The sequence below is a fragment of the Sciurus vulgaris genome (genome assembly GCF_902686455.1).
Source record: "Sciurus vulgaris genome assembly, chromosome: 1".
NCBI lineage: Eukaryota > Metazoa > Chordata > Mammalia > Rodentia > Sciuridae > Sciurus > Sciurus vulgaris.
In genome coordinates, this window is record NC_136461.1 from 202794097 (window position 1) to 202818015 (window position 23919).

At 35.7% G+C, this 23919-nt stretch overlaps 1 protein-coding gene across 3 annotated transcripts in view; it reads left to right on the plus strand.

Annotated features, from left to right (window-relative positions):
• EFR3A (EFR3 homolog A) overlaps positions 1–23919 on the plus strand; it is a 99168-nt gene that overhangs the window by 44168 nt on the left and 31081 nt on the right. For all 3 annotated transcript variants that reach the window (XM_079118483.1, XM_079118482.1, XM_079118484.1), the window contains 6 exons: positions 1134–1255; positions 5858–6007; positions 7361–7498; positions 10441–10519; positions 12771–12906; positions 22662–22829. In XM_079118483.1, the coding sequence (XP_078974609.1) occupies positions 1134–1255; positions 5858–6007; positions 7361–7498; positions 10441–10519; positions 12771–12906; positions 22662–22829 (793 nt within the window). The remainder of the gene's footprint in view (positions 1–1133; positions 1256–5857; positions 6008–7360; positions 7499–10440; positions 10520–12770; positions 12907–22661; positions 22830–23919) is intronic.

Below are 23919 nucleotides of genomic sequence, written 5' to 3' on the forward strand. Positions count from 1 at the left end.
AGTCTCAGTAAAAGCAAGGAGCTAAGCAACTCAAGGAGACTCTGTCTAAATAAAATAGGGCTGGGGATGTGACTCAGTGGTTGAGTGTCCCTGAGTTCAATCCCCGGTACCCCACCCCCCCAAAAAAAGACTCATGAGAAAACACTTAGCATGCATTGATGTGCTGCAGAATAGTTGATGCTTATGAGTTTAATCTGAACCAGGTATAGTATTTGTGGCCCTTTTCAGAATGGTAAATCAAGGCTCAAGCCAAACTATTTTAAAACCTTTTTAATATCATACCTCATTTATTTAAATTTATTTCATTTATTTCAGTTTTGTTTACAACAGAGGTTAGGAATTTGATGATTGTGATACTTTGGTTGAATGATACTTTTTTGTCTTTTGAAGTCATCAGTCTATATCCTGGCAGGTATTTATTTATATATATTTAAATATGTAAATAAGCTAACAGTTTATTGTGTATAGGCTGTCTGGTATACAGAAGTAATAAATGAATGAGAAAACTAAGAAAAAAAGTGCATATTAAGGAATTGTAGGAGTTGGGTCTGTGACACATGTGGGATATTCAGTTTTCTAAACATCTGGGGAGATACATACACACAGAAAGGAAGTAGAATAAATTTTACCATCTCCATGTTTTTCTTTTCTACTGAGTCTGTCAAGTTTCCTTCAGTTATTTTTCCTTTTCTTGTCCCATTTTTGTGTGAAGTTTGTTCACTCATGTGTCTTCCTGTCAAGGAAGATTTTCTCCCCACAATTAAGAAATACTGTTATGTAGAGATTGTGGCCTTATTAAGCTCTTCACTGAAAGAGACATCATCAGAGTGGAGGAAATATAGAGAGGAGTTAGAGCAACATTGCTCCTTCCAGAGAGTGGGCTCAGTCACTCAAAGGTAGCTGGATATTACAAGATGACATTTAATGTCTAGAATGCTGTATCCTTGGTTTTCTGAAAGTTCATTATTAAAAAATTCCTTTTGTGTGTATGCAGTATTTATAAGTCTTACATTTCATTTGCTTCTTATTTGGATATTGCTTGTTAGTATAACAGATGCTGAAAGTAAATGGATTTGTTCTGCACATTCAGAAAGATGAAGTATATTGTAAGCATTGTTGTTTTTGTTTTTTAGTTTGTCAAATTTGCAAATATTGAAGAAGATACACCATCTTATCACAGACGTTATGACTTTTTTGTGTCTCGATTCAGTGCCATGTGTCATTCCTGTCATAGTGATCCAGAAATACGAACAGAGTATGTATTACTTTATTTTATGACTTATAGTAAGTAATTTATAGAGAAATATCATGTTTATATATTACATAATGATTATTAAAGAAAATAAGAATGTGAAACAGCTTTTCATTGCTGGTAGAAGATAAAACTGACTGAAATTGCAAAATCAGAGTGGTTTCCTAATTCAGTCAGTAAAATTCAGTTTTTACTGTAGCCAGAATGTTCCTTCATGCTCTCCCTGCCTATCTCTGATCCTGTCATTCTATCATTCCCTCCTGCTTTCATCTCTCAAATGGATCTGCTTGATGTCTCTTGAATACTTTAGGCACACTTCTCTTCAGGACCTCTGGACACATTGGTTTTTTGCCACAACTGATTACCCACGTGGCTTGTGATCTCTATTTGTGCAGATTTTCTCTCTGATACCACCGTATCCCAACAGTTCCCTCCTGGCCACCTTTTATTAAGCCCTCCCACCCCACCCCGGTTACTCCTTTTTCTTCTTAATGTGTCTTCTTGTCTGTTTCTTGCGCCTCTGTGGAATACATATTTCAGGAGCACAAGGCCTTTGTTTTTGAGGACTGTTGTATCACATGGTAGGCTCTAAATAAATCCTTTTGAATCAATAAAGAGATATATTGAATGAAGTGATTGCATAATATTGCATCATTGTCAGTCTGAGATCGTCACGACTACTGACGTGTATTTAAACACTTTTAGCATTTCTAGAGGTACGTAGTAAAAATCTGGAATTGAACACTTAATAACAAACCCAGTCTATACATTGATATCTATATCAAGTGTAAATTTTTTTTTTTTTTTTTTTTTGGTGGCAGTAGGGATTGAATCCAGGTTTTAATCATGTGCTAAACACTGTACCACTGAGCTACATCCCTAGACCAGTTGATATCTACACAAAAATGAGGTATTTTAAAGTTAAGAATTAAAGTCAAAATGACCTTGGTAAATATAGAAAGCAGTTTGAGCTAATTCATCACTGTAATATACAGAATGAAAAGTAATTGGCCTGAATTCTGGGAGTTATTATAAGCAGTTAGTAATCAAGATATAGCATGTTTTATAATTTTTACTTATTTTACAATAACTAAGGGAACTTGTAGCACTATAACTAGCTTTTAGTTGGAGTCTGCAAGCTACAATATTGGTTTCCATGAACGAAAATAAATGTGAAAGTTATTTTAATTTGGAGAAAAAAGGCGAGAGGTAATTTAATGGTCACTTTTCAGATGTGATTTATTAGTCTGTTAGTATACTGTTTCCTCAGTTTGGTGGGTCATGAAGAGTCCTGTTTTTAATGCTTTATTATGAAGTGTGAAACTTTGGAGGTACAAATACAGTAATTGCCTTATAATAATTAATTTTCTGTTTATCCCAGTTAATATCTTCTTTTTTCTATTAAAGGACATGTAAAAATATTTTTTAAAAAAACATTTCACATACGAAGAGAGCAGGCAAAATTCTTTCTGATATCTATGATCTGAAAGGATGCAGTTAAAGAAATTTAAAAAATTGGTAGTAAGGCAGATTCTTTACTTTTTGGTATTTATTGCCCCCTAGTGAAATGTCTTGTCTTTTAAAAAATTTTTCATGTAATGTTTTTCATCAGTGTTTACAAAAAACAAACAAACAAACTTGAAAGCTGGAAACATTTTCTTTTCTTTTTTTGGTGGTGCTGGGGTTTAACCTAGGACTTTTCACATGCTACCCAAGCGCTCCACCACTGAGCTAAACCCCTAGTTCCAACAAAAGGAAGCTTGAAAATTTCTGTACACATATCAAAGACTTATAGTACTTTTTGCTAATTCTAGGAATTATGTAATAATTTGAAGTTCCCAAATACCAGTATTTCATTTGAATCATGTAAAACAAATAAGTAAAATAAAATGGTTTAAGATACCTAGGGGAATTGAAGTTTTTCTTGCTTCATCTTAAATAAAACCTGTTTAGTTCTTACTTAGGTTTATTTCCATGTTCCATTTCAGGATATAACTTTTTATTTTTTTCTGGTACCAGGGATTGAATCCAGGGATACTTAACCACTGAACCACATCCCCAGCCCTTTTTGTATTTTATTTTTAGACAGGTTCTCACTGAGTTGCGTAGGGCCTCACTAAATTGCTGAGACAGGCTTTGAACTCTTGATCCTCCTGCCTCCGCCTCCTGAGCTGTTGGGATTACAGGAGTGTGCCAATGCACTGGGCTGACTTAGACACTTTTTATCAGTGCTTTTTCTTTTCCTATACTAGGGATGGAACCAAGGGCCTTGCTTGTGCTGTGCAGGCACCCTACCACTAAACTATACTCCTTAGCTCCTATCCCTTTATTTTTAGCAAAACCCTGCCATATAGGATCCAGAGAGACATAGACAGTAGGAGGTGGGCTGTTAATTATTAATATTTTCTTAAAATATTTGCCATATAGAAATGATGCTCATTTGTGAACTCATGCATCACAGCTCCAGTTGATTTCCTAAAGCACTTCAGCTGTAGCAGAAGTCATCATCATCATCATCATCATCTTCATGGCGAATAACAATAGCAGGAGCAACTAACACTTGTTGATTGCTACTGAGGATCAATTATTGTTTAAGCACTTCCTGTTAATTAACTCATTTAAATCTTTACAGTGGTCCTATGCTGTAGCACAATAAATATTCCGTTTTACTGATGTAATTGTTAAATGCCTTTGAAGCTCATGGCTAGTAAATGCTAGTTAGGCCAGCTTTTAGATCTGGACTGAATGCTAGCTGTGGCACCATATTAGCTATTGGTAGTCACCACTGTCACACATGTGCTTAGCCCCCAGTAAGGGGACCACCATCTGCTGCTAACCCATTTAAGGTACTGTTCCACAAGGAATGACAGGTGGCATCTTGTCTGTTCATATGTTCTGTTCCACTTTGAGCTTGACCTTAATTGTCACCAAAGGAGCAGCAGCAGGTATGTAAGCAAACACTTTTAGTAGTAATGGTAGGCTTGCTCACTTACAATAGGTGTCTAAGAGTCTCTGAAGACTTCTTCATACTTCAGAAAACAGCATATGTAGGCACATCTTTGAAATAGGCAGAATTCGTCTTGTCTCCGAATTCACTTTTTTTAAATTATTTTTTAAAATATTTTTTATTTTTACAGACTACATTTTGATTCATTATACACAAATGGGGTATAACTTTTCATATCTATGGTTGTATATAATGTAGATTCATGCCATTTATGTAATCATACATATACATAGGGTAATACTGTCTGTTTCATTCTATTATCTTTCCATCCTCCACCCCCTCCCACCCCATTTTCCTCTACACCATCCAAAGTTCCTTCCTTCATTATTCTCTTCTCCCTACCACTCCACCTCGTTATATATCATCATCCACTTATCCAAGAAAACATTTGGCCTTTGGTTTTTTGGACTTGGCCTATTTCATTTAGCATGATATTTCCAAACCTCATCCATTTACCAGCAAATGCCATAATTTTATTCTTCTTTATGGCCAAGTAATATTCTATTGTGTCTATATGCCACAGTTTCTTTATCCATTTGTCAATTGAAGGGCATCTCGGTCACCAGTTCACTTATGAATATGTCTCCTAATTCACTTTCCTCACCTGTTCAGTGGTATATCATTGCCATCTCCCCTTCCCTTTTGCTGCTCTTTGCCTGAAGTCTTTTTCCATGGGTTTGTACAGCAGTATCATGCCCCTTCCCCATATCTTCCATTCTTTAAACTGATTTGCCGTTTCTGAAAGACAGTGTTAGGTAAGCTGAATAAACCTCTAGTTGGTAACTGTTACAGATAGTAGGAAAAAAGGAAGTAAATAATTACAATTCAAAAAAAAGGAAGCATTTGGCTAGAAGGAATATGTGTTTAAGATAGATGGTTATCAGGTGTCTGGCTTGAGACTATTCCTCTGAAGCTTTTGTAAGCTATTTTTTAGTTACTTTTCTCATTCTTGAACTTAAAAGATTCCCCCCCCCCCCGCCCCGCCCAAGAACAGCAAGGAAGAGCTTGAGAAAATTAGGGACTATGGATTGGGATGGCAGGGTAGGGGAGCATTCTTTCACTATATTGATAACTTTTAAATAACATACGTATTTGATAATACATATATGTCTGTAGACGTGTGTGAGCACGTGTGAAGTGGTGAGGAGCTCTTAGGAACAATGAGAGGCATCTGAAGAGGCAGGGCAGGTGTTCATGAACTGTGAAATCCTTTTTCTACTTAACTTTGAGACTTCTAGGCCAAAAAAAAGAATCTACTTCATATTAGTTTGAGTTATAACTATCACAATTATCATCTTAGGAAAATTTGTACCCTTGCTTGTTTTTTAAGTAAAAAAATAATACATGGAGTAGATATTTCAATATTTTAAAATCCTTTTAAACTTTAAATACTAATTTTAAAAAGATGATATTCAATATAAGCCTCTTTTTCTAGCTTAGATTTTTGAAGATTTTAACCACTTAGACTTACTGTGTGTTATTTTAAGGTATTTTATTGTGAAGGTAGCCATATTTACTTGAAATCCGTTCTTTTGGCTAGGCAAAAAGAGTTGCTTTAAATACCTTTTTTTCATGGTTTATTTTTTACTTCTTTATAGAATTCGAATTGCTGGAATAAGAGGTATTCAGGGTGTGGTTCGCAAAACAGTTAATGATGAACTTCGTGCTACAATTTGGGAACCTCAGCACATGGATAAGATTGTACCATCCCTTCTTTTTAACATGCAGAAGATAGAAGAAGTTGACAGGTATGGAATAAACGTGTTGGGGTTGAGGCTATGTTGCTTTTGTGTATGTGCATGTGTGTGCGCGCTCCCTGGGATAAGGATGCTTTCTTTAGTATTACTAAGTACTAGTCTCATGAGGTTGAGTTTAGAAATACCGTACCTTTCTGGGAAAATAATTATTCTAGTGATCACATTATGCTTATTTTTGGATATATGCTGATTTTCTGTCCACGTCCCCCCACCCCACAGACATTGAGTTGCATGAATGATGTACTTCATTCCACTTTTTCAAATGCCCGCTCAGGCATTTTAATCACCCTCACACTTTTGTGGTGTATGACTGAGCTTCAACAGCACAGTTCTCCAGTTTGGCTTATTTTCCTGACCTGCTTGCTTCTTATAGTTTGAAGAGGAAAAACTGAAATAAATTTAAAAGAGATTTAATTCTGTAGTCCTGAAATTTTTATTGGTAATTTTCAAATGATCTAGAAATTGATAACGGTGATAACACTTCTGTGCTTACTTAGTTTATGCTAATTACTGAAAGAATTTATTCTTAATTTTTCAGGTGTGTCTATCTCCACGTTTGGAATCCTTTTCTAATGTGGGAAACTTGCTGTGCTTTAACTCCTTTGACATTTTTTCCTATTCTTGGCACTATAACTGAGGCCAAAATTTTTCTGTCAAAATATTTATAATTTAAAAAGCCGTGAACTAGTTGGAAATCTATTTCCCATAATTATGGCTCTTATTGTTCAGTGCTAACATAAGTAACACGTAGGAAGCAGAGACCACTATTTGCTAAATCTTAAGAAATTGTATTTTCCCCTGTTGTAATTACAGTGCCATAGATATATTTTGTTTTATTAGTGGTGCATATAATTAGCCTAATAATGTTTCAAGATGTGAACCAGACAAATGCTATCCACCAAGACTTCTACATATGTAATTGTTCCAATTAGCTTTTTTAATTTTTTCTAATCAGAGGTTGATCGTGGTTTTCTAGTGCATTGTATTTCTGCTCACGTGGAGTTAATCTGGGATACCTGATGGAACCCCGGACACTGTGTTCTTATTGAGATTTCACGTGAACGTGAAGGTGTATGAACACGAACAAGTGGTCAACTGCTCAGTGCTTTACATTGGGTAAAGGACGGTGTGTTGGAAACAGGTTCCCAGCTAAGTTTAGTTCTCCTTATTTGAAACATTATATAATTAGTTTTTTGGTATTAGATTCATAACATTAGAATTAAGCTTTAAAGTTATTTGGGGATAAAAAAGAAAATGCCATATTAGCATTTCTGAGAACTAAGCATAAGAACTAATATTAGAATTCTTGTATATTAATTTTTCTTGATTTCCTTCTTTTTTCAGTCGCATAGGCCCTCCTTCTTCTCCTTCTGCAGCTGATAAAGAGGAGAATCCCGCCGTGCTGGCTGAGAACTGTTTCAGAGAGCTGTTGGGTCGAGCCACTTTTGGGAATATGAATAATGCTGTTAGACCAGTTTTTGCGTAAGTAGTTGTTTTTCTGGTTGTTTGTGACTCTGCCGTGTTAATTCTCTATAATTTTCTTGCAGAGGACAGACTTTTTGGTATGCGCGAGTTACTTTTGGAACAGTGTAGCATTGTGGAGTCGCATAGGATCCAGTCACATCTCGAGCATTTGCATCATGCTGGTTCAGTCACTTAACTTGTTTTTTTCCCTTTAAATATAAAGTGTAATAATGTGTTTAATGTCATATACATCATTTAACTGAATATCTACTTACATACCTTGAGGTGTATATGTACAGTGAATTATTAAAGGAGTGTCCAAGTGTTATATATCTTGTTTTATTAACTTAACGTGGTCAGTTCCTCCTATTTCCTGGTTTCTGTTTCTTGGCTTTTGTGTTTACTGTCATCATTGTCATTTCTCTGAGTAACTTTCTTTTTACTCATATGCTGTCTTCCATACAGAATACAATTATGAGCTTTAAATTTCTCCGCATAAACGTTATCTCTCAAGCCTTGTCAATACTTGTGTTTCCCACTTAATTATCAGATGGTAGATCTGCTCTGTATTATTTAGTTTTATTTCTGGACATTTTTTGCCACTCTAATTTGTTAAAATTCACCTTATCTTTCCCCCCTTCTGACTGTAATAATTTAGCGTATATCAAGTATTCTGAATATAATATCCTGAATTCTTTATTTAGGGGAGATGTTTCTATCCTTGAGTTCAAAGTTAAACTTTAGTTACAAGAATTTGTAAACCACAAAATTATATTTAGAAATCTGAGAGGTATTAGATTTTCAAAGGGATCTGTGATCCTTCCTCCTATCCTGCCTGCTTATTCAGCATTGAGAGGTACTCTTTAAAGACTTTGTAGACTTTACTAAAAAATAATCAGAATTGTGATAAGTATACTAAAGTCAGGTTTACTTTTTAATGTTCAATATCTGACTTAATATCAGAATTCCATTTTTATCTTAGTATTCTTACTGAGAGATAATTTATGAGGTCTTAGGGAGCTAGCCTAGAAAAAAGGCTACCAATTAACTATACTTGAATTGAGTAACTTGTAGTAGTCTATAGTCTATGAGGAATTTGAACTTAAATTCTGATTATGTATTAGTTTAAATTAAATATTAATATAATTACATTTTAGCTACTTAAATACTCGATGTACTCTGCAAATAAGGTACCAGGTATTTGGGGAATATATAATGAATTACAAACTTGATGGATGATTGACATACACAATAATTATAATATAGTATGGATTATAAGAAAAGGCCAAGAAATGATCTGGCAGTTCAAAGAATTAATGTCTATTTGAAAATTTAGAGGTGGTGACTGTTTAGGTAGTGGAAATAGATATCAAAAACTGATCTGGAATAAAGAATTCTTTATTTTAACATTGTAGTTGGTTTTATTTCAATTGTTACTTGATCTAGTGAAGAAAATAAATGATTTTATAGAAATTCTGAATATCAAATTTTTAAGCAACAGTAAGCACAAGATACTGGTACCATTGGCTGGAGTTTTGAGTACACTTTTCAGGGGTTAGTGTAGGATAAAGAGAAGAAGGTGGTTAAGGCTTTGCTGAAGAGATCTTGACATTTGTATTTAAGTCTCTAGGTAATGAGTGGAGATCTTGGCTCAAAGTTGTGAATAGACCAGAATTGCCCTCTGAAAATATTAATGAGATAGAGCTATGTAGGATGAGTTTGAACCAGGGTGTGTTAGTAGGTTATCATAATAAAATTCTTAACAAGAAGACTCAAGGACTGAAGCAATAGCATAGAAATTAAGATTTTTTTGGTCCAAAAATTAAAATTTTTTTGTGTGGTCAGTTCTCACTTTAGAATTGCTTAAGTTGAAGTTTTTGTTTGTTTTGTTTCATTTGTATTCTCACACCTCTCAGCCAGCTTGGTTTGGCTGTAGCTCTGCCTTTCCTTCCCTGTTGTACATGAGTGTTCTATCAGTGAACTCTCTACCTGGTTCAGAAAGATTTCATAAATAATAGATTGTTCATATGAATCCAGGTCAGTGGTTCTCAGAATGTAGTGTGCTTGTGAATCCCTGAAATGCTTATTATATAAGATTTTAGGCCCTCAAACCCGTGGATCTTGGTGACTGAACTGCAGTAGCCTGGAAATCTGTTGTTTTTTGCTTTGTTGGTTTCAACCCAATCCTAAGGTGATTTTGAAACACACTGAGGAACATGATTTGAGAATCACTGGCCTAAGGAGATGACTCTTTTATTTAGAGAAACAAATTTATTTGGAAATTCTTTTCCTCTCCCTTTCCTTGTACTTCCTTCTTACTAAATGTCTAGAAAAATAGTGTGTTGTTAATTGCCTGACTCCTAGACTCCCACGTTTCTTCTGGCTGAGGGCATATGTGTGAGGCGGAAACCGGGAAGGGCTTTTGTTTTTCGTGGTCCCCTCAGAGCCAAGGCCTCAGTCAAGCTTCCCAACAGGCTCCTACTACCAGAGGTTCTTCCCTAAGAGGTTCTTAGGGTCCTGAATTGCTGTAGGGACCTCTGATCTGGGAGCATGCCTTTCTTGGGTGGATCCTGAGCTTTGTCTCTAGACTTCTGTGTCCAGAATCTTTGGAACCGCCAGTTCTGGGCAGTGGAGTTCAGAAGGTATGCTTAGGACCCTGCTGGAGTCTGTGTACATTCACCTGTACAGGTGTTTGCCTCTTGTGGCATGTGGACTGAGGGACTTTTCTTTCTTGCCCCATCTAGGTATTTATAGTCTTATACTCAGCCAGGTTTTTTGTTGTTGTTTTGTAACAAGGGTTGGCAGTTGAGGAAAATATGTATCGTATTTCTGGAAGTGAAAACCTTAATTTTCTTTTAGATAACTTTCTATTAAGCTTTTCATATTGTTGAATGTTCTAAAGGAAGGAAGTATGATAAAAATAGGGAATTCTTAAAGTAATTTTTAATTGTTATTCACAGGCATTTAGATCATCACAAACTGTGGGATCCTAATGAATTTGCAGTTCACTGCTTTAAAATTATAATGTATTCTATTCAGGTAAGCTTGGTTAACTATTGTATTTTTTTATAAGTAATTTTGGTTCTGTATAGGTAAATACATGATCGGTAGGATAGAAAATATTCTTCATTTAATATTTCATCTATTTTCAATTACCACTTAATTTCTTACTTGCTTTGATGAAAAAACATCTAATAAAAAGAATTATATGATTTTATGGTGGTGCTCTTCATTGTGCATTTATTTTTGTAACACTATTTACTCTTTCTTTCTCTCTTTCTTTTTTTTTTTTCTCTCTGATAACAGGATTGAACCCAGGGGCAACCCTGAGCCACATCACTGGCCTTTTTTATTTTTTATCTTGAGACAGTCCCACTAAGTTGCTTATAGTCTTGCTAAATTGCTGAGACTGGCTTGGAACTTGTGATCCTCCTGAGCCACTGGGATTATAATCCATATATGTATGCCACCACACCCAGCCTACTATTTACATTTTTAATGTCCTAAAAAGTCATTTCTTTAAAGCAGATAAAGTCATTAGAAGCAGCACAGATTTTAATATAGGTCATAGTAGAATTTGAGTCCTGGATGGACTAGCTGTGTGGGCTTGGGAAATTAATTTAACTTCTTTGAGCTCCATTTTTTCATCTCTGAAAAAATTTTAATGAGTACAGTAAATGGTTTATTTATAAATTCTAATAGAAGCTACCATTTATCAAGTGCTGTCTGTGCTAATTACGTTACATGCTTTATCTCATTTAATCCTTCCTATCCTTCGAATATTATCAATACCATTTTACAGGCCAGGAAATTGACCTTTAGAGAGTTCAAATAACTCATTGAGAGACACATAAAAATTGAAGTCAGATTTCAAATTCTGATCACTTTATTTCAGAACTTGTGGTCTAAATTAACTGCTGAAATTGATATTATATCTCTAGCATAAAACAGATTTTTATTAAATGATAGTTATTACAAAGGTAGTTTGGATAGGGATGGATAGTACTCTTTTAAAATTTAATTTTAATTTAGTAGGTGAGAAGCAGATCTTAAAATCAGTGGATGTAATCTAAGGCTGTTCTCCTGGTCTTTTCCAGCCTTATATTTCTCATTCATTCACCTTCCTTTGTTCAGATTTAGTTGCTAAATACAGTTCTTCTTTGCAAGAAGTAAGGTAAATTAATAAACTCAATTACAAAGTTTAAAAAACTGAAAATCAATAATTATTTGTTGACTAAATGTTCAGAAACAAATTCTGGTCCTTAGCATTGCTTTAGAGATAACTTTAATTACAACATATATGAAGTCTATTAATCAAGAATTGCATGGTAGTATACACCAAAAGAGAAATTTCCATTTATCATTAAATTAGGAATCATTAGGAATTTCCTGGTATCATTAAAACTTCTGAGAGATTGTTTATATTGTCCTTTACATATAGATGCCAATTTCCTGTATCACCAAACAATGGTAGGTATTTGTTATTATTAGATAATTAATATTTTAGCCTCTTTCAAAACAATATTCAGCCTAAAGCAGGATTTATCCTAAAAGGATTTCATAAGCATCATTTCAGATACATATGAAGGGCATATGTGATACAGGGAAAATATTTGGTTTAACACTTTTATGCTAAATTGATTAGCCGAAGATAGTAAGGTGATTAAGAGCAGGGCTCTGAGATCGGACTAGAATGTATTGTCCAACCCTTCCTTCAAGTTTGTGCATGACTTTCAGCAAGTTAACTACAATCTGCCTCATTTGTAATTAAATTGTTACAGAATAACAGTTGAACCTACCTCCTAGTGCTATTTGTGCATAGAAAACATATAAAAGTGCTTAGAAGAGTACCCAGAATCTGGTTACTTCAAAATGAAATGCCATTTGTCATCATCATTGCTATGCTTAATGTTATGGTATTATTTTTAACTCAGGTGACATCAATCGAAGAGTAGTAATGATGTGTAATCCTTATCAGATTGAAAATTTGGAGGCATGGTTCAGTGATAGAGCACTTGCTTGGCATATGAAGGTCCTGGGTTTGGTCCCTGGCACTGCCAAAAACAACAGATGGGATTAGGAATATGTATTGTGTATATTGCTTTTTCACTCTAGATCCAGTGTCCCTATTTATTCTTGAAAGGAATGGTTTTTAATGGCTCCATATTATTTCATAATGCACCAATCCCCTCACACTGGCCATTTAAATGTACGTAGATTTTCATTCTTACAAACCCCACTGGGATGTATGTGCCTATTTATTTCTTTGTACTCTGTGGTTTCCTGTTAGGCTCAATATTCTCACCATGTGATCCAGGAAATTTTAGGACACCTTGATGCTCGTAAGAAAGATTCTCCACGTGTTCGAGCAGGTATTATTCAGGTTCTGTTGGAGGCTGTTGCCATTGCTGCTAAAGGGTCCATAGGTAAGTGCTAGTAAGAGAATAAAATAAAGACATTTATTCCTCTGTTCCAAAATGTTCTTCAGTAGGCACAGCAGTATCTGTAATGCTCTTTAAGAATATCTCTAGACATTTTTATTTTATTTTATTTTATTTTAATTTTTTTATTGAAGCTGTTGAACGTCAATATAATTATTCATTTGTACTGCCTCATGTAGCAAATTTTCCAAATTTATACACTTTTTAAAAACTTCTAGTGCATGTCTATATAACCCAAAATATGGTGATACTTTTTGTTACCATGTCCTACCAATTACGCCCCTTGTGATTTTTTAGACCTTACATTGGCACCACTATTCAAAATAAAAATAGAGGATGATTTTGAATCTTTCTTTACTAATAGATTTATGTTATAAACAAACACAAAATCAAATCTTCTTTAATATTCTTATGGAAATGTAATGAACAAGGAAAAGTAATCTCCCAATAAATCAGGAGATTCCTCCAGTTAAATAAATAACTACTAGTTACCTAGTTTACCTTTTAGTATCAAAACCCATGATTCAAAATAGTATTACTTCAGAGCAACTTAGCATCTGTTTAAAAGTGAATGTACTAATTAACTATGAATAATCTGTATATTCTTCAAAAGATTTGTGTTGGGGCTATGCACTAATATTTAAGTTCTTCTAGGCATATGGTGAGGTTACATTTCCTTGCCACCTCTGAAGCTGGGTATAAGTATGTGACTTACTGCAGTCAATGAAATATGAGAGGAAGTGACAGTATTTAGCACTTTTTTTTTTTTTTTTCTTTTTTTCTTTTTTTGTGCGGTACTGGGGATCGAACCCAGGACCTGTGCTTTGCAAGGCAAGTACTTTACCAACTGAGCTATCTCCCCAGCCCTAGTATAAGTTTTTTTTTTTTTTTTATTGTAAACAAATGGGATACATGTTTCTGTTTGTACATGGAGTAACAGCATACCATTTGCATATTCATACATTTACATAGAGTAATGATGTTTGATTCATTCCGTTATTTTTTTCCTTCCCCCCCACCCTTCCCACCTCTCTTTTTGCTCTATACAGTCCCTCCTTCCTCCATTCTTGCCCCCCTCGCACCCCCCATTACATGTCATCATCCGCATATCAGTGAGATCATTCATCTTTTGGATTTTTGAGATTGGCTTATCTCACTTAACATGATATTCTCCAATTTCATCCATTTGCCTGCAAATGCCATAATTTTATCATTCTTTATAGCTGAGTAATATTCCATTGTATATATAAGCCACAGTTTCTTTATCCATTCATCAATTGAAGGACATCTAGGTTGGTTCCATAGTCTGGCTATTGTGAATTGAGCAGCTATGAACATTGATGTGGCTGTATCTCTGTAGTATGCTGATTTTAAGTCCTTTGGGTATAGGCCGAGAAGTGGGATAGCTGGATCAAATAGTAGGTCTATTCCAAGTTTTCTAAGGAATCTCCACACTGCTTTCCAGAGTGGCTGCACTAATTTGCAGTTCCACCAGCGATGTATGAGTGTACCTTTTTCCCCACATCCTCACCAACACCTATTGTTGCGTGTATTCTTGATAATCGCCATTCTAGTTGGGGTGATATGGAATCTTAGTGTAGTTTTGATTTTCATTTCTCTTATTACTAAAGATGGTGAACATTTTTTCATATGTTTGTTGATTGCTTGTAGATCTTCTTCTGTGAAATGTCTGTTTATATCCTTAGCCCATTTGTTGATTAGGTTATTTGTATTCTTGGTGTAGAGTTTTTTGAGTTCTTTATATATTCTGGAAATTAGTGCTCTATCTGAAGTATGAGTGGTAAAGATATTCTCCCACTCTGTAGGTTCTCTCTTCACATTACTGATAGTTTCCTTTGCTGAGAGAAAGCTATTTAGTTTGAATCTATCCCAGTAATTGATTCTTGCTTTTATTTCTTGTGCTCTGGGAGTCCTGTTAAGGAAGTCTGATCCTAAGCCAACAAGGTGAAGATTTGGACCTGCTTTTTCTTCTATAAGATGCAGGGTCTCTGGTGTGATTTCAAGGTCCGTGATCCATTGTGAGTTGAGTTTTGTGCAGGGTGAGAGATAGGGGTTTAGTTTCATTCTGTTGCATATGGATTTCCAGTTTTCCCAGCACCATTTGTTGAAGAGGTTATCTTTTCTCCATTGCATATTTTTTGCCCCTTTGTCTAGTATGAGAAAATTGTATTTATTTGGGTTTGTGTCCATGTCCTCTATTCTGTACCATTGATCTACCTGTCTATTTTGGTGCCAATACCATGCCATTTTTGTTACTATTGCTTTGTAGTATAGTTGAAGTTCTGGTATTGCGATACCCCCTGTTTCATTCTTCCTGCTAAGGATTGCTTTAGCTATTCTGGGTTTCTTATTCTTCCAGATGAATTTCATGATTGCTTGCTCTATTTCTGTGAGGTACATCATTGGGATTTTAATTGGAATTGCATTGAATCTGTAAAGCACTTTTGGTAGTATGGCCATTTTGACAATATTAATTCTGCCTATCCAAGAACATGGGAGATCTTTCCATCTTCTAAGGTCTTCCTTAATTTCTTTCTTCAGTGTTTTGTAGTTTTCATTGTAGAGGTCTTTTTCCTCTTTGGTTAGATTGATGCCCAAGTTTTTTTTTTTTTTTTTTTTTGAGGCTATGGCAAATGGAGTTGTTTTCCTCATTTCCCTTTCAGCTTTTTCATCGCTTGCATATAAAAATGCTTTAGGTTTATGCGTGTTGATTTTATAGCCTGCTATTTTGCTGAATTCATTGATGAGGTCTAGAAGTTTTCTGGAGGAGGTTTTTGGATCCTCTAAATATAGAATCATGTCATCTGCAAATAGTGACAGCTTAAGTTCCTCTTTTCCTATTTGTATCCCTTTAATTTCTTTATTCTGCCTAATTGCTCTGGCTAGAGTTTCGAGGACAATGTTGAATAGAAGTGGTGAAAGAGGACATCCCTGTCTTGTTCCCGTTTGTAAAGGGAATGGTTTCAGTTTTTCTCCATTAAGAAGGATGTTGGTCATGGGCTTAGCACAAATATCCTTTACAATGTTCAGGAATGTTCCTACTATCCGTATTTTTTCTAGTGTTTTGAGCATGAAGGGATATTGTATTTTGTCAAACACTTTTTCTGCGTCAATTGAAATAACCATATGATTCTTATCCTTAAGTCTACTGACGTGATGGATTACGTTTATTGCTTTATGAATGTTGAACCATCCTTGCATTCCTGGAATGAACCCCACTTGATCGTGGTGCACAATTTTCTTAATATGTTTTTGGATATGGTTTGCCAGTATTTTGTTAAGGATCTTTGCATCTATATTCATCAAGGATATTGGTTTAAAATTTTCTTTCCTTGATGTGTCTTTTCCTGGTTTGGGTATGAGGGTGATATTAGCTTCATAGAATGAGTTCGGTAGGGTACCCTCCTTTTCTATTTCCTGGAATACTTTGAGAAGTATTGGAATGAGATCTTCTTTGAAGGTCTTGTAGAACTCGGCTGAGATTCCATCTGGTCCTGGGCTTTTCTTGGATGGTAGATTTTTAATGGCTTCTTCTATTTCATTGCTTGATATTGATCTGTTTAAATCGTGTATGTCCTCCTGGTTCAGTTTGGGAGGAGCACATGTCTCTAGAAATTTGTCAATGTCTTTGGTAGTTTCTATTTTGTTGGGATACAGATTTTCAAAGTAGCTTCTTATTAGGTTCTGTATCTCGTGGTATCTGTTGTGATATTTCCTTTTTCATCACGAATTTTAGTAATTTGAGTCTTCTCTCTCCTTCCTTTTGTTAGTGTGGCTAAGGGTTTGTCTATTTTGTTTACTTTCTCAAAGAACCAACTTTTTGTTTTGTCAATTTTTTGAATAGTTTCTTTTGTTGCAATTTCATTGATTTCAGCTCTGCTTTTAATTATTTCCTGTCTTCTACTACTTTTGCTGTTATTCTGTTCTTCTTTTTCTAGGGCTTTGAGCTATAATGTTAGGTCATTTAGTTGTTGAATTTTCATTCTTTTCTGGAATACACTCCATACAATGAATTTTCCTCTTAGTACCGCTTTCATAGTGTCCCAGAGATTTTGATATGTTGTATCATTGTTCTCATTGACCTCTGTAAGAATTTTTTAATCTCCTCCCTGATGTTTTTTGTTATCCATGTTTCATTCAATAGCATATTTAGTCTCCAAGTGTTGAAGTAATTTCCCTTTTTTATTTTGTCATTGATTTCTACTCTCAGTCCATTATGATCTTATGGAACACAAGGCAGTATCTCTGTTTTTTTGCATTTCCTAAGGGCTGCTTTGTGGCATAATACATGGTCTATTTTCGAGAAGGTTCCATATGCTGCTGAGAAGAAAGTGTATCCACTCGTTGATGGATGGAATATTCTGTATATGTCTATTAAGTCTAGGTTATTGATTGTGTTATTGAGTTCTGTGGTTTCTTTGGTTAGATTTTGGTTGGAAGATCTATCTAATGGTGACAGTGGTGCGTTAAAGTCGCCCAGAATTATTGTGTTGTGGTCTATGTGATTCTTGAAATTGAGAAGGATTTGTTTGATGTACAGGGATGCACCATTGTTTGGGGCATAAATATTTACTATCGTTATGTCTTCCTGATTTATGGTTCCCTTAAGCAGTATGAAATGTCCTTCTTTATCCTTTCTGACTATGGCTTGAAGTCCACTTTATCTGATATAAGGATGGAAATCCCCGCTTTTTTACTGGGTCCATGTGCGTGGTAGGTTTTTTCCCATCCTTTCACCTTTAGTTTGTGGATGTCTTTTTCTGTGAGATGAATCTCTTGCAGGCAGTATATTGTTGGGTCTTTCTTTTTAATCCATTCTGCCAGTCTATGTCTTTTGATTGATGAGTTTAGGCCATTAAAATTCAGGGTTATTATTGAGATATGATTTGTATTCACAGTCATTTGACTTATTTTTGGTTTTTAAGTTGGCTTGGTTTCTCCTTTGAGTGGTTTTTCTCTAAGGCAGTTCCTCCCTTTGATGACCTCCATTGTTGTTTTTCATTTCCTCCTCATGGAATATTTTGTTGAGAACATTCTGTAGTACAGGATTTCTATTTGTAAATTCTTTTAACTTTTTTTTATCATGGAAGGATTTTATTTCATCTTCAAATCTGAAGGTTAGTTTTGCTGGGTGTAGGATTCTTGGTTGGCCACCATGATCTTTCAGAGCTTGAAATATGTTGGTCCAGGCCCTTCTAGCTTTTAGAGTCTGGGTTGAGAAGTTGGCTGCTATCCGTATTGGTCTCCTCCTATATGTAATCTGATGCGTTTCTCTCGTGGCCTTCAAAATCCTATCATTATTTTGAATGTTAGGCATTTTCATTATAATGTTCCTTAGTGTGGATCTGTTGTGATTCTGTGCATTTGGTGTTCTGTAAGCCTCTTGTATTTGTTTTTCCATTTCATTCTTCAGGTTTGGGAACTTTTCTGATATTATTTCATTGAATAGGTTGTTCATTCCTTTGCCTGTGCCTTCCTCAATCCCAATAATTCTTAAATTTGGTCTTTTCATGATGTCCCATAGTTCTTGGAGATTCTGTTCATGATTTCTTACCATCTTCTCTGGGCGACTTTATTTTCAAGATTAAATATTTTGTCTTCATTGTCTGAGGTTCTGTCTTCCAAGTGGTCTAGTCTGTTGGTGATGCTTTCCATTGAGTTTTTTATTTGGTTTATCATCTCCTTCATTTCAAGGATTTCCGTGTTTTTTTTTTTTTTTTTTTTTTTGAGAATTTCTATCTCTTTGTTGAAATGATCTTTTGCTTCCTGTAGGTGCTCTTTCGGCTTATTGGTATTATCATTCATTGCTGCATTTGCTCTCTTATCTCATCCTTTGTTTCACGAATCATCTTAATCATGTATAATCTGAAGTCCTTTTCTGACATTTCTTCTAACATACTGTTATTGAATTCTATTACTATGGAATCTAGGTTTGTTTGGATCATTTTCTTCCCTTGTTTTTTCATGTTGTTCATGTTCCTTCCCCTTCAGCAGTGCAGATCTGGGGTATTGCAGATTTCCCCCTATAGGCTTATAGTTTCCCTATAGGTTTCCACAACCCTTTCTTTAAGGGGAGATCAATATTAGTAGTACACAAATCAGACACTATGCAATCCTAGACCAAATAGCCCCTATGGGGACAATAACAAAATTGTCATAATAAACAAAATGAGTTCAAATATTATCTTCGGTAAAACAAACAGGTTTGCAGTAAGGTCTGCAGTTTCTAATGGAGGACAAGGAGGATGCAGAGGGATGTAGAATGTGGCTGTTAATGGGATAAGAAAAGAATATACAGAAGTTCTAGAAAATAGAAAGGGTGAGAGTGTAATCAAAAGAAATTGGATGTTAGCATGTAAAAAAGGGAGAAAGAGACTCTGAGGGAACAGGTAAACAAAAGGAAAAGAAAGCAAGAAAAGTAAAGAAATAATAACTTAAATTTTTTTAAAAAGGAGATAAAAGAAAATCTAATGTATAATGTAGCCTGATGCATGAGAGGTACCTGACAATGAAGCCTCCAGCAGGCATAGCAGGATGGTATTTACCCCACCCAAAGATTGGAGCTAAGGCTTCCTGATTATCCAAGATGGCCACTCTGGCTTCGAAATGTGTTTGAAAATGGGGAGCTGCAGCTCAGGTGTGACTGTGATCAGCTGGAGGTCCCAGAAAGGGGATGCAGTTGGTCCGGCAGGGGTCCTGGAGGTCCGGTGTGTTTGGTGTGGTTGTGGGATCCTGGAGGTCGGGTGCAATCAGTTGGTCTGGGGTCCTGGTGATAGGGCGCAGTCAGTTGGTCTGGGGTCCCTGGTGGCAGGGAGCAGTCAGTCAGTGTGAGGGCCCCAGAGGCAGGGAGTGATCGGTGGGGCTGAGGGATCCTGGAGACGGGGCTCAGTCAGTCCGTCCAGGGATGCTATGGGGCCTGGCTGTTGTGTCAAAATGGCGGCAGCCACGTGTAATCAAACGTGCAGGTACTGTAACAGTGAATTTCCAGGCAGCAGCAGGCAGCTGGTGCTCCACTGGCGGTTGGCAATCAGTTTGCTGACTGTTGTCGGACGATCGGGAGGTGAACCTCTAGAGTTGCGTGATGGATAGGAGTAAGGTAGGCGATGAACAGGTGAGAGGCAGGCAAATGGCGGATGTTAGATGCCTGACAGTGAGCAGTCTGCTCTCAAAAAAGGCATGATATGCTGGCAGACTGCAGGTCATCACAGCAGACAAATGGGTAAACACCAGGGGATCGATAAGCAGCAAAAACTGCCTCACTGAGAAACAGAAATCCTCTGCTTGAAACTGGCGTTATGGAGCGACAAGGAACGCAGCCTCCCTCTAGTCCGCCATCTTGGATCCCTCTCTATACGTTTTTAAATATACCACAATTTCTCTTGAAATTTTGAGTTCTTATAATAATTCTTTAAATAGTACACACTAAAGTATTTACCTCCAAATAGTCTTCTGATAAAGTTTTTTTTAAGTATCATCTGTGTATTGAACATCGGGAGAATACAGATTAAGAAAAAGTGATTCAGGTCGGACAACCTCATACAAAAGTTAGAAAATCTGAAATGCTCCAAAATTCAAAACTTTTTCAGTGCCAATGTAAGGGCACACATGGAAAATCCCACAATTAACAACATTTGATAGGTCACAGTCAAAATGTAGGGGCACTAAAAATACCATAAGAAGTTATCTTCAGGGTTGGGGTTGTGGCTCAATGGTAGAGTGCTTGCTAGCATGTGTGAACCACTGGGTTCAAGTCTCAGCTCCACATATAAGTAAAGGTCCATTGACAAATTAAGAAATACTAAAAAAGAAATAAAAAACATTTAAAAAATAAATTATCTTCAGGCTATATGTATAAGGTATAGGTGAAACACAGATTAATTTTCTGTTTAGACTTGGGTCTCATCCCTGAGATAATATATATGTGAATATCCACAATCAAAAAACTGCTGCAAACATTTCTAGTCCCAAGCATTTTGGGTAAGAGATACTCAACCTGTAGTTTACTTGCAGGCAGACAACTCCACCTAATTGTCTAATACAAACAGACTTCAGTTAAACATCATGAGATGCTAGAGTTCACAGAGACAGGAGGGAAACTGGATTGGCATGAATAAAGCAGTATTAAAATAATTTTGCTAGAATGCGTGATGTCAATTGAAAAGAAGTTAAAGAAATAGCATTAAAGTTAAATTGTAGGCAGATCATGGATGAAGTTCTACAATTGATAAACTACTTTAAAGATTTTCTTTAATCTTTATTAGAGATGTTATATAGGATAATTCATCTAGTGGCAAAATACAGAAATAAGTTTCCAACATTGTTGAAGGCAATAGGGGAAGAATCCCTCTTGGATTGCAACAGAGGGATGAGAATGTAGAACTTGATAACCATCTGACGGTGGGTAAGGAGAGGTAGCAGATCAAAGATCAGTGATTAGAAAAATGGAAGGATCTATTATGTAGAAATAGAGACATTAGGAGAATCTGGTTGTAGTTACTTTGATTCAAAATCAAAGTAGAAATATATTAGCTATTGAAATATTCTAATATTCTTTCAGTGCTGAATAAAGGTGGGTGTTTTGGATATAGATATTTCATGAATCATCTTAAAAAGATGAAAGCAAGTTACTGAATTGGCAAGTTTTGTAATATGAAATAAAACAATATATTGAATCATCACACTTATCAATGTCTACTTTGTGGAGGGTAGTGTGTGCTGGGCTTTGTGTATTTGAAAAAGCATTTAACCATGGCTACCTTTCTAGAGATACTTATAGTTAATAGGAAGCAGAAAATAAACCCTGTAACTAAAGTGTAATGTAATAGATGCAGAATTATGGAGATTGTTAATGGGACAAAGAAGCAGAGGAAAAAAATCAATTTACTTGCATCTGAAAAATAATTTCTGACTCATAATTAAGTGAAGTTCTTCCTCCTTTACTCTCAAAAGATGGAAAAGAAATCTTTCATGTTATAATTAGGTATATTATCAGAGTTTTATGGAATCTGACCCATCAGTCAAGTTAAATATTGTCATACTACATATTACTTTGAGAAAAATACTCTCTCAGTAAACAATAGATAGAGGGTAAGTTTTTGGCTAAATATTTTGTGCAGATTGTACAATAAATTGAGTTGCACATTGATGCCCAGTAAATGTTTGTTGGTATAACTAAGAGACTTTATTATTTGGATACTTTTTAAAAAAATGAACTGGTTAGTTCATAAATCATCATGTATTTTAATCTGTGTAAAAAAAATAAACTTAAGAAAGGGGGACTTATGAATACAGAAGGGAGACCAACAGAGTAGGAGAAAGGGGTCCAGAGGGAGGGAAGAGGGAAGAACTTGGGAAACGCTGGGGAACAACATCTACCCAAGTATGCTGTGTCCATGTAGGACTGTACCACAATGAATACCACTTGCGTTTATAATTTTAATGCACTAATTGAGATAATAAAGGGAGATTAGCAAGTGGATCGGGGGGAGGAAGGAGAGGAGAGATGGGGAAAGTACTAGGGAATGAAAATGATGAAATCGTGTTGTATGCATGTTTGAATATGGCGTAGTGAACCCCACTAGTATGTGTGGTTATAATGCACCAGTTAAAAAGTTAAAAATGAAAGTAACCAAAAAATCTACTAAGAAATTTAAGAATTGCTTTTGAATATAAACAGTACTGGGGAAAGTGGATCCACTCACATAGATATTCCTTCGCAGGGCCCACGGTACTGGAAGTCTTCAATACCCTATTGAAACATCTGCGTCTCAGTGTTGAATTTGAAGCAAATGATTTGCAAGGGGGATCAGTAGGCAGTGTCAGCTTAAACACAAGTTCCAAGGACAATGATGAGAAGATTGTGCAGAATGCTATCATCCAAACGATAGGTGAGTACATTTCACTTTTCAAAACTATCTTGTGCAACAGTGGTTTAAAAAGCTCTCACATGAAGAACATACTTGTCCATGATGAATGATAGTTTATATTTCTAAAACCTTTTTTTTTTTTTTTTTTTTTTTTTTTTTTTGCGGTGCTGGGGATCAAACCCAGGCCCTTGTGCACGCAAGGCAAGCACTCTACCAACTGAGCTATCTCCCCAGCCCTAAAACCTTTTTATTTGGAAAAAGCAAGCATAAGAATGGAACAAAGAACACTGTGTATCTTTTACACAGATTCATCTGTTGTTAACATTTTATGCCATTTTCTTTTTTATTTGCTCTCCACCCATCCCTATTCTTCTCTCTCTCTCTCTCTCTCTCTCTCTCTCTCTCTCTCTCTGTATGTGTGTAAAATAAGTACATATACACCTACATGTTTTTTTCCCTAAACCACTGGACATAGTAAGTTGTACATACCATGGCCCTTTACCCCTGAATTCTTCAGTGTAATTTTTCAAAGAATAAAGACATTTTTATATAACCAGGGTAAAATTATCAACATCAATAAATACAATATTGATATTATGCTTTAATCAGCGAGTGCATTCCTAGCTAGACTACAGCCCGAAGTGATGTGTTCTTCTTAGAGTAGCTCACCAAAGGTACACAGTGCACATTTGCTCTTCATGGGTGATGTTAATCTTGATCAATCAAGGTGTCATCTTATTTCTTACTATACAGCCTCAGTTTTTCCAAATAATGAGTTTTGCAGAAGTAAGCAATCTAGGAAGATACTTTTAGACTGTGCAGATACTCTCTTCTTCACCAACCTTCTCTGCACATTTTTTATCCATTTGTGATTATTGCTTTATCATGATGGCTGCAAAATTTTGGGTTGAAACTTTAGCACTCCCTCTTGTACTACCAGTTGGCACTTAATGTTTTAGTTTAAGCAGGAGCCCCCTGTCTACCTTTGTAAGTATGCAGGAATGCATACATATACTATTTGTTTGGATGTGTGCTTTTATATTTTTATGTTTATTATTTATTATGGTGCTTAATTATTTTGTTGCTCAACTGTTGTCCAGATTAGCCAGTG